The following is a 12,594-nucleotide window of genomic DNA, read 5'->3' as shown; positions in this document are numbered from 1 at the left end:
CATCATCAAGCATAAAACGAGATTGGTAGTGAAAGACTATGTGCAAAAACAAGGCATTGACTAAGGAGACTTTTACACCGGTGGTGAAACTTGACACAGTCAGACTAATTCTTACAATCGCAGTTCACCATAGATGGGAGATTCACCACTTGGATGTCAAATTAGCATTTCTCAATGGTGACATCAAAGAAGAAGTTTATGTCGCTTAACCTGAAAGTTTCATCATAAAAGATAAATAGCACAAAGTTTACAAGTTATACAAGGCTCTCTACGGACTACGTCAAGCACCACGGGCGTGAAATACTTGCCTCAACAAGAGAATGAGGAGTCTTGGCTTCGTGAGTTGTTCTCAAGAGCATGATGTATACATGAGAAATCATGAAGAAGAAGTACTCATTGTTGGCGTAGATGTCGACGACTTGATCGTGACATGATCATGCATCAATGGCGCTGAGGAGTTCAAAAAGAAAATGACAAATGAGTTCAAGATGAGTGATCTTGGGTTACTCTCGTACTACATTGGTATCGAGGTGGACCTGAAGAAAGATAGCATCGAGGTGAAGTAGGCAGCTTATGCAAAGAAATTGTTGAAATAGTTTGCAATTGAGGATTGCAAATCAAGCAAGTATCCGTTGGAAGCAAAGTTGCAACTCAAAATGGATGTGGAAGGAAGCTTGGGGGATCCAAAGCAATATAGACGTATCATCGGGTGTCTCAAATGGGTGTCTCAAGTACTTGATGCACACTCGACCTGATATCTCAGTCGATACATGGAGCATCCTACCACTTTACATCAATAGGCAGTAAAACACATTCTTCGTTATTGGTTATGAGAAGAGAATGATGAACTATGAGATTCAATTAAGAAGAGGACGAGAGGTTGAAGAACTCGCTGGTTTTACTGACAGCGATCTAGTCGGTGACACAAACGATAGAAAAAGCACTGGAGGGATAGTGTTTTATCTCAACGAAAATCTGATTACCCGACAATCTCAAAATCAGCAAATTGTTTTTTTTATCTTCATGTGAGACGGAGTTTATGACAGCTACTGCAGCGTCGTGTCATGGACTTTGGCTGGGAAACTTATTGAGCGAGGTGCTCGGATGCAAGCCGAGGCCAATAACCCTTTATGTCGACAACAAGTTCGTAAGTAGCATTAAATGAAAGAACCCAGTGTTTCATGGACGCATCAAACACATCGACACTTGAGTTCCATTCATTCGTGAATGTGTCTAAAAATCGACATATCATCGTAGAGTTCGTAAGCACCAAGAGCACGGCAGACATTCGCGAGAATGCGAGAGTTCTTGGTGTGAAGATCTCGAACAAAATCAAGTTATACGGGGGAGATTGTGAGTCTAAGTATTGATTGTCAGCAAATGAAAAGTTGTTGGTTTGTTATTGTTTTTTATACAATTATGAACTTAATTAATTATTAATGGGTTTTTGGGCTTGTATATACATAATTTAAGGGTTTTATGCTAATTTATTCTTTTATAAGAGTTGTTAAAAAGTATATATACACACTTAAAACTTTTTATCTTCACATCAATGTTATTGTATTCCCATTTTTTTCATTTCTTTATAATTGTTTTTAGAAGATCCGATATCAGAATCAACATCTAGTTATGAAACTCAAATAAGTTTGTATTTGAAGTCACCCTAAAAATAATTCAAAAATTGTTAAATTTTTGTATTGAAATTACTATACTATGAATAGTATTATTTTGATTTTTTAGATGCTAATTTATATATTTTTTATAAAATTAATTTTCATATGTGAGAATTACTCCTTCAATGTTAACACCAAAAGGGGCGATGTGTTAGCTTTGAATGTTCAAACCATTTTTTTTTTTATATATTTCACAATGATAATCATGAATTATAAATCCCCTTTTCCCATATCATATTATCATGTACATTCATTATCAATTAACTTTCAAAAAAATCAAACCACCACACATACTACAAGATATAAAAAGAAAGTAAGGCTTATCTGAAAGGCTCAATTGGTGCGGTCTCTTCAAGAATGGAAGCAGCCTCCAAAACTTCAGCTAGCCTCAAGATCAGATCCTAACCCATGTTCTTCATCTCTATAAAGAACACCAAGATTATACCAAGCCGAAGCATTCATCCTATCCAACTTCACCGCTTCTGTCAGAAGGCTTCGAGCAACAACCCGACCCTGCCCTCCCTCTTCCCTCAGAATAACTGCCATTGCCACCAGGCTCGGGATGTGACTTGGCTCAATTACTAGAGCGTTTGAGAAATCTCTAACAGCTTCTTTCTTCTCACCCTTCCCTTGATTAATCAAACCTGAAAAAAGACTAAACCCCATCACATCCTCCCCCAACAACATTTCATATCTAATCAATTTTAACCCCATAAAATATAGACTTCATTAGTAATGAATACAAAATTATATACCCTTAAGATTCCATGTCAAAGCAGAATACTGTCTGATGGCTTCGCATTTCGAAACACATAACTGGGCATCCTGCCATCGAGATAAGTTTATGTAGACTCTACCCAGATCATGCCATGTTTCCAATTCCAGATTTTTTTCATCGTCATTCATAATACCACCCTGTAAACATGGTTAAATTAACAATAAGAAAGTTGTCAAAAGACCAGATATACTTTTTGTAAGTCATTTTGAAATGATGAATGAAGGAATCAAAATGAATTGAGGTACCTTTCATATGCTTGTTCGAAACTCCAAAACCTCTGCTCTGGAGTTGAATAATAGCAAGAAGCTGAATAAATGTATCAATAGCCATATTTATCCTCCTTGTGCAAGTTGGAGCTTGGCTTTAGTTCGTAGTAAAGAGCCCTGTTCCCATTTTTCCAGTATGGTCTAGAGCACCATCTATGACAGCTTCAGCATCCACAAACGTTTCATAGCTGATAGTATCCGAGCCAGTAATGTCCATCCTCTAAGACTAGACCCACCTTCCAATTCAGCAAGCACTTTGCATAAACAAGTGCAGCATCCAAATTTCTCTGTTCAGCATTTTCTAAGCAAAGATAATACATGATATCTGGCTCCCCCATTTCAGTCATTCTCCCTGCCTTTTCAAGGGATTGCAGTGCCTTAGATTGCATATCAACCTTCTCGGAGTAGGCCACCATCGATTTAGAGTAAGCAGAAAGTGAAACGCCTAAGAAAGCAGTAGCCATACCTTCTGTTCGATTACAAGTCCTCTGTGAGCAGTTAATGGCTCTCTGAGCTAAATTAACACCTTCTTCGGTTGGACAAGAGTTTTCCCCGCAAATCTTTGAAGCCATTAACAGACCTGGAATGCAATTCGCGTCGACTCTGTTACTGAGCAGTTTCTTGAGCAAATTCAGGGCATCTGTGTGCTGATTTTCTCCGTAATAACAAAGAGATAATATGAGATACATCTCTTTCTCATCCACCAAACCAGGAAAGATATCTTCAACTTGTGTTGCTAATGATCTTAGTTGGCCTGATATAGATAGAGCATATGAAAGATGATTGAGGATTGATGGATCCCATTTAATTCTTTTCAAGGAAGAATTTCTTACAATAATCATTAAAAGAAGAATAGCCTCCTCAATATTGCTCCTAGGTACATACGAATCGTCTCTTTGAGATAGGAGGCTATGGGGGTTGGCTTCGACTCCACTGTACAGAAGATAAACAGCGAAGTTCTTTTGAATCTTTGCTTTTATTTCTTCCCCCAGGTTCCACTGATGGAGAAGGGCCCTTCTGTAGGATAAGATTGTTTCACTTGGGTGGTCAGCAAGTTTCCATAATTCAGGAAGCAACTCAACAGCCTTGATCAAGATCTCCAGCAATTTTCGGTCAAAATCAAAATTTTCAGGCACACCTTCTGGTAATGAAGATTCAAAAATGTCCAGAATAACTTGACATGATTGAGCAGCTTCTGCAAGAGATTATATGCAAACATTTAGTATGAAAACTTGAAGAAATTAAACAGAACTCTAAATTCCATTTAAACATAACTTGCGTGCAACTTATCTTCCAGACTTTGTTATTTTGTTAATATAATCACAGAGTCAATATTTGTTATCTAAATAAGTTCATTTGATTTGAATCTACAAATCTACCCACTTGCACAAAGAACTACCTTTATACCTCCCAAGAGCCTGCAATGATTTTGCTTTAAGAAATACTGATTCGGAAAGTAGATTAACAGCAGGCATTGACATGGGAGCTGTTGCATCACTGTGTAACTGTTTCTGTTGATATCCTCCTCTTCTAGAAAGCGTGAGTTTCAGCTTTGGAGTCACTGTACTTATGTTTATTCCTTCGAATACCTGTAAAGCAGCTTCTATATTTCCTTTTTGATACTCATATCTTCCTAATAATGCTCTAGCTTCCTGAAAATAAAATTAATATATATATATATATAAGCAAATTGAGCCTTACCAGTTATCTTCAACTCGTCAAGTGTTCATTCATTAAGGACTAACAACAATTACTTGGGAAGCAATAATTAGAGCATTCAGTCAGATCGCTAAAGCATTAATGTAAGTTAGTTTTAGAAACAACTTCAAATGCAGGTCCATTGAGTTTGATCATAGAATCAGATTTAACTTTAACTAAAGTAAGTAAATTATACCTCATAATTCAAGCTACCACGGTCTCTAAGGGAGGACTCAGCTTCTTCAATATTCCCATTTTCTGGCTTCCTTTCTGAATAATCATTCTGGGATAAATATTCAGCGTAATCCTTGGTTGCAGGTGATTCAGAAGAAAGTATCATTCCAACCGTATCCTTTTCTCCAGATCGAAGGCATTTCATCATTCTCTCCAGACTCTTTCTACTGCGACTTCTCCCTCCTCTCCAATTCACTCCATTCTCATCCCTCATGTTGGTTGATTCACCCTACTTCAACTGCCAAATCAGTAAAAACGAAGCAAAGTTTGATTACCTAGAGTCAAAAGATGAGAACGATTGAGTTTGAGATGATCATGACTTTACACAAACCAAAAATCAACAAACATTGGACAAAGGAGATGATCCATTAACAAAACACATGATGATCTAGTTCAATATGAATGATCGGCACCAAACTGCTGAAAGAGAATAGGAAACCCTAGAGATAAAACTCACCAAACTGATCGCTCTCTCCACCATGAAAGGCACGGATAAACCCCTCCGATCAACCAAGGAATCTAGTAAAGCTCTTAAGAATATTTACTTTCCAATAATTGAACTCCGTTTTTGCTTTAATCCTGTAATAAGCAATCAAATCAAAGGGTTTTAGAGAGAGATTCCCTTCCCGTTCTGATTTAGAATCGAATCGAATAGGAATGGAGAGAGGAATCTTTGAATGAATTGGGAAAAGCAATAAAAATTAAATTATTATAATTAGTTTTTACGGGAATTTTAACTTACTGTTATTTGTGAGGCTCCGTTCCTGCCACATGGCAACCGTTTCTCTACCGGTAAATTAACCGTTGTTACTATCCAAACTGACAAATTCTTTAGTGCCTTTTTCAAGTCAGATCATTTACTTTTTTTTTTAATTTAAATATCATATTATTTTAAGATATATAATTGTTTTTATTTTATATTTTAACATTGTTCAATTAAAATTTTGGACGGCAATTATAAAATTTACCAATTGGGATGATTTTTACCACATTTGTGTCCCATGATCTAATTGTAACACCAATAAACACACTTAAGATATTAATATATTTATTTATTAGAGTTTTAAGAGTTTTTTTTTTTTAATAAAGACGGCTAAAATTATTTTTACAAATTTTATATTCAATTCAATTTAATAGCATTTTAAATGAGAATTGAATTCATGACTTTTAATCTTGTAAAAATTTAAATTATTTTAATGGGGTAAATTTATTTATTTATAATAACAACAATTTATAATATATTTTATTTTAGTGTAAAAAACTTTTAGTATAATCACTCATATCTATTATCTCTATTTTAACTTAATTAGAATGAAATGGTTATAATTGTTCTTTAAAAAATTACCCTTATTAATTTGAATGATTTTTCAATATATTATATAAAAAATATGATATAAACGATGTCCGTAATAATTTTCCGAAACTACTTTACAGCAGGAAAAAGATAGATAGAATGGACGGGAGAGTTTGATGTACTTCCCAAACCATCTATCCACCTCAACTAGAGAAGGATCTACCTAAAAAAAATGAAGTATAAATGATTAAATGTAATATGTCTTTATAATTTATTTTATTTTTTAAAATTTAATTGACTATTTACTTTTCTATTTTAAAAAAAATAAAATTTAGATTAATTCATTCATTTCTTACATAATTTTGTTTCTATAGCCAACCAAAATAAAACTCAACTGTCATTATTTAGAATCTACTTAAAATTCATAATAAATAATAATTTAAATTAAAGTAAATTGCCATCTTATTCATTAAATACATAATATAAGGGAATGAAATGCAGTGGGAGAGAATTATAAATAATAGAATACTAATAATAATGCTAATGATGAACTAATTAAGTAAACTAAATCTCTATCTTCTTCTTCTTCATGGACTCTGCAATTCTGGTTGAGATGCAATAAGCAGTAGATTCAATAGTCACCATTGGATTCATCCCAATAGCACTAGGTAAAACACTTCCATCACAAACAAACAAGCCCTTAGCTTCCCAACTTTCACCATTCTCATCAACCGCACCATCTTCTTCACTAACTCCCATTCTACAACTTCCCATTTGATGTGCAGAACCATAAATACACCATTTCTCTCCATTCGATCTCGGTCCACCATCAAACTTTACATTATCCAAAAACTCCTCTATCTCTTCCTCCTTTATACCTTTACAATTAATCCTTTGCCCATCATTCCTAAGAGTCCCCACCTCCTCTGCCCCGGCTGCAATCAATATCCGCAGCGCTTCCCTCAAACCCACCTTCAAATTCTCCTTATCGGTTTCATGGAACTTGTATTTTATCTTCTTCTCTATCTTTACTTCACCGGATCCTTGGTCTCGAACTAGAGCGAAGATATTGGCTGTTCTTGAGAATCTTGTTAATCTGTCTTTGATGGCCGAACCTGATGTCCATGGAGAGAAGGCTGCGAATGAACCAGGTCCGATACCAGGTGTTTGGATAATGGCACGGACACTTGAATCAACTGGGTTTATTACCCTGTGCATTGAGGTTATGATCCCTCCTTCGTAGCTGCTGCCGGAAAACTCTGTTTTGGATTCAGGGAAGTATCCCCATCCAACTGCTACAGGGTGGAGATGGAGATTTGTACCTATGTGTTTGTTCTTCAGACCGCTACGGATTAAAAGGGGAGGAGTTAAAAGAGACCCACCTGATGAAATTGTGACTGTCGCATGAATTTGAAGTTTTTTTGTTATGTTCTTGTTTAAGATTGAGGTTGTCACTCCCAAACATCTCTTTCGGGAACTTGAACTGTCATTCTCCATTATCAAGTTCTCTGCTTTGCATCCTGTTATGATAACAGCACTGTTTTTAACTGCATCAACTAGCCAAGTCAATTGGGTACCTTTCTTATCCCCTGTTTTACACCCAAAAGAACACGACCCGCAATAATGATCATTTGAGGAATTTCTCGGCACGAATTCCACATCCATTCCAAGATTCTCGCACCCTTTTCGTAGAATTTGATTCTGAAATCCTTCCTTGATGCAATCTTCTGTAACTCCAATCCTCTTGCAGACAATATCCATTGCAGATTGGTAACTCGAACTTCCGTACATGCTTATCTTCTGATTAACAGCCCAATCACGGAGAACGTAATCCGGTGTACGGATAGAAGCAGACCAATTTACGGCGGATCCTCCTCCGACGGTGGATCCTGCCATGATCATAACTTGGGCATCCATTGTTGATAGAACTCCACCAGATTCAAACAATTCTGACATTGATGGACCTTCTATTGAGGAATAGTCTTCAGGGGTAAAGTAGTTTCCTTTTTCCAAGACGACAACTTTCTTGCCGGAATTGGCTAAAACGGCGGCTGCAACACCGCCGCCGCAGCCGGAGCCAATGACTAAAACATCGCAGTTGACTGTGTAGGTGTTTTCTTGTGGGTCTTTTGTGACATTTAAGCCTTTTTTTGTGAGAGAGTGAAGTAGGGTTGTGTCGTCTTCCTTAATGGTTTCTACAATTCCCTTTTCAAGAGAAATTTCCTCTTTTGGTGGTGACTTTGGGTTGCGTTTGGGGCTCATCTTATATCCAATTGCTTCCCATGAAGGATTTCTCATGTTCTTATCTATCTGTTTCATCAAAAAAGTTAATTTAGTACAAATAATATTGTCTTAACAAATGAAGATCAATCGAAAAAGATATGTTCTTTCTTTTGAAAAAATGTCATGGCATAGACAGTGCAAGTAGGATGGGTATATCAGATTTTTTTTTATGAAAAATTATTGGGAACACGTCATTTTGAGGGAGACTCTACAATGAAAGTGACATCATTGTTATACGAAAGTGATATCGCTGTTATACAAAAGAGACATCGTTGTTATACGAAATGGACGAGGTCTCTTTTGTATAATAGCGAGATCACTTTCGTATAACAGCGAGGTCACTACGAGTCGCTCCCCCAAAGTCGTGCTCTCCTATCATTCTTTTTTTTTTATACATTCAGATTATCCTTACCAAAAATTTCGGTATATCGAAACATTATATTCTTTATCATACTTTTAGTATACTGAAATTTTAACATGATATAATTATATACCATTAGTTGTGACCTTTCTTATCTAATAATATTATAATTTAATTTAAAAAAATAAATTCTTATAATTAAATTAACATCAAATTTATTTAAAAAAAGAAAATAAATTTATTAATATTAAAGAGAAATAATATACATATTTTTAGAATTAACTTCAAATTTTTATTAAAAAATAAATAAATTTACTAAAATTTTATTGAAATAGAAATTAAAACTTAATTATTTATAACTATTATATATATTTTTAATTTATAAATATTATTTTGATATATGTCATATATCAAAATTTTAAAAACCTTCTACTTTTACTCTACCCACAATTTCGGCATCAGTAACATATATTACAAATTTTTCAATATACCAAAAAAATTGATATTTTACGCTACTTTATTTCTATATATCAAAAATATCGATAATTTTATCACCAAAATAACATGAGTTCTTACCCTAGACCTAATAGACATGAGTCTCTACTCAATTATATATTATTAATATCAAATTTCTCAAATTATAGTCAAATAATGTCCTTAATTTGTATTACATTGATGAGGAGTTTTTTTAATTTTGAGATTTATTTTAATGAAATGATTTCATACATTCAAACTTCGATAAACTAGTTTTTCATGGAACCGACATACACGAGAGAAAATATCTTATCACAAAACAGCATGATGTGAGGAAACAAAATTTTCAATTCAATAAATTTCATTAACTTGTTAGGGCTAGTTTGATTTTAGGTGATTGAGAGATGAGAATTTTGAAAAAATGTAAAAGTATTTCCAAAATATATATTAAAATTATTTTAAATATTGAGAATCAGTATATTATTTAACTATTACTTTTCATAATAATAAATTAGGTCTGTAATAATAGAATAACTAAAAAAACACTGGTTTTCTAAGGCATTGTTCAGATTGAAAATTTTTTAAAACTTAGAGGGAAAAAAGTAATGATTAGTGACAATGGTGATGTGGTGATGATTATTTTTGATAAAAAGACTTAAAAGATATTGATATGTATGAATAAAATAAAAAATGATAATTTAAAATAAAGAGTATTTTAGTATTTTAGTTAATAAAATGAAAGATTTGATTCGTTGAGAAGTGATCTATTAAAAAATTGATTTTGAATGAATTTTTTTAAAATTCAAAAAGAGCCTATCCTAAAAGATAATTTAAAATACATTATCTTCTCTTTTAAAGAATGGACCATCAAAATATTAAAAGCAATTTATAAGATACAACTGCTGCTTCACAACTGTTGAGAAAGTAACACAACCTTAACTATTTTTTTTTTTTAATTTAAATCAGAATCTATTATCTGAATTATATAGGACAACTTACATTCTTCACCAATTAACATTAAACTAAATACAACCTTAAATTATTGACAAAAACAAGCCTTAAATTATTGACAAAAACAAGGCATTATTGACTGACCCCTATATTTAGGATTATTTTTTAGCGGAATAAAAGTCCAGCTAAATATCATTTATTTTAAAATTAAGTATTTATTTTTACAAAACCAAGTTTATTTCCTTAAGAAAGTGAACCAAACTTCTGTTGTCATGCTCTAATTCCATTCATGGGGTTGACAACAATTATTCCAATTTAAAAATTATTCCAAAATATTAGTTCAAATTAAAAAAATTATAATACACAACTCGGTGATATATATATATATATTATATATTTAGATTTTGGTTAAATATTAATATTATTATTATTTAACTTAATTTAGTCCGTTATGATTAGATATGATTGGAGAGAGAGAGAAAGAGGAGAGAGAGTACCGACCCAAGTGAAGAACACCAAGAGAGACAAGATCTTGAGAATACTAAAGGTTAACCTTATCGGAAAAAACCCAGTAGCCGTTGACCATCTCTGCAAAATTTTCTCTCTTTTCTCCAACTGAATTCGAGAAAATCTATTAATAAAAGGCCAATCTTTATCCAAGCAATTCCACCCACAAAGAAATAACGTTCCTAATCTGGTCGACAAAATCAACAACACTAATTTCACCAATATCAATCCTTCTGGTAATGTCCTTTTCACCAGAATCTCTGCCACCTGAAATAAATCAATCAGATACAATTATCAGTAATCGAAACAAAAAACAGAAGAATATTCAGAATTTCCATTGATAGATAGATAGATAGATACCTTATCGGGAAAAGGAGGAAGAGATGCTGAAGAATGGTAGAAAGAGACAAGGGCTTGCTGCTGCTGCTGCTCCGACGACGGCGACGGCGCCGGCAAAGAAGGAAGAAAAGCCTCACAGATGGAAGATAAAACTTCGATCTGAGATTTTGAGAAACCATGGCTGAAACTGTTGTCTTTTTCTTCTTCATCGGTCCCTCCTCTCAATAATGGATGACTCTCTCTCATCTCTTCCATCCCTTGACACATTATTTACAATGATGCATATATTATATTTATACTATTTTTGCTCTACCGATTATTTAATTCGTTTTTGTTTATATAAATGTATTCATTATTTGCATTTTTAATATTAATTAAAATATAATAATATAATATTAGTTTTTTTTTTCGGTTTTTTTACTAACTAACCGGTCTTGCTTGCTTTAAATAAGTTTTTTTTTTTTATAAATGAGAATTTAATATGTTTCGTTTTTTTTTTTTAAATGAGAATTTAATAATGTTTCGTTTTTTTAGTTGTATTGGTGATATATCATTATCAATAACAAAAGAAGGCAAAAGAAGATGAGTGGTCAAATTTTTTTTCCTTATAACTATTGTTTATTCATGAAATTAAACAAAAGTCCAAAAATTGAAGTATTTTGGTAGTGATTTTTTTTCAAATGTCATGTTTATTATAAAAAGAATACTTATATATCAATTAATTTTGTATTTAAAATACCTAATTTGGCAGTTGTGAGCTAGCAGGTAGTTTTCAATATTTGTTTGATTAGACAATATTATGATTAGGATTAGGATTAGGATTAAGATTAAGATTAAGACAATTATAATATTAGTGGTGGTTTTTGATACAAATTGTTCCGTTTGGGACAATTTTTTTCGAATTGACCTATAGTTAATCAGAAATAAGATACGATGATATCGCTCAAAACACTAAACACAATTAAATTTATATTATAACTAATATATTTATTTTTTATATTTTATAAAAAATTTAAGTTTATTTATTTTATAATAATATGAATTACCTATAAATATAAATCATTTTTTATAATAAAATATAAACAACAATACAGTTGGAAATTAATGATAATAATAAAATCTCAAGATTGAAATTGTAAATTAATGATAATAATAAAATCTCAAGATAGAAATTGTAATTTCACTTCACGTTTTATATATAACGAAAATTACTAACAGCTAGAAAAAAGAATAAAAAAATATATAAAAAAAAAAAATATATATATATATATATATATATAATTAACTCCACGTAATCAACGGTCATTATGAGCTATTTTCTCTCTCTATCATTTTTTATATCTATTTTTTAATTAAATTTTATTTTTCATTATCATATATATATATATCATTTAAAAAATTTATTTATATTAATATTAATTATCAAGATATAAATAATTTTTTTTATTATAAATACGTATACTTTCATAATTTCTATATTTATTTTATTTATATATATATATAAAAACAATTTTATTTTATTTTTAATTATAAATGCACCTACCTTCGTAATTTTATATTTATTTGTTACTTTATATATATATTATATTATTTTTCATCATTAATTTTATATAAATACATTTTATCTTTTATCATACATTTTTTCTCTCATAATATTTTCTTTATGAGTATAAATATTTTTTATATTAATATAAAAATTAACTAATTGGTAATAAATATTAAATACAAAATATATA

At 31.9% G+C, this 12,594-nt stretch overlaps 1 protein-coding gene and 1 pseudogene across 1 annotated transcript; both read right to left on the bottom strand.

Moving 5' to 3' along the window:
• Positions 1-1,835: 1,835 nt before the first annotated feature.
• LOC124930779 lies at positions 1,836-5,287 on the bottom strand (annotated as a pseudogene).
• A 1,103-nt stretch (positions 5,288-6,390) lies between these two features.
• Positions 6,391-11,113, bottom strand: LOC124929528 (long-chain-alcohol oxidase FAO2-like). The gene is made up of 3 exons (XM_047469914.1): positions 10,880-11,113; positions 10,514-10,786; positions 6,391-8,253 (listed from the first exon to the last, which is right to left on the bottom strand). Exons 1-3 carry the CDS (start codon positions 11,111-11,113, stop codon positions 6,508-6,510), a joined length of 2,253 nt encoding a protein of 750 aa, XP_047325870.1. The 3' UTR covers positions 6,391-6,507.
• Positions 11,114-12,594: the final 1,481 nt, after the last annotated feature.

The sequence above is a fragment of the Impatiens glandulifera genome, chromosome 3 (assembly GCF_907164915.1).
Source record: "Impatiens glandulifera chromosome 3, dImpGla2.1, whole genome shotgun sequence".
NCBI lineage: Eukaryota > Viridiplantae > Streptophyta > Magnoliopsida > Ericales > Balsaminaceae > Impatiens > Impatiens glandulifera.
This window is presented reverse-complemented; position numbering and strand designations above follow the sequence as displayed.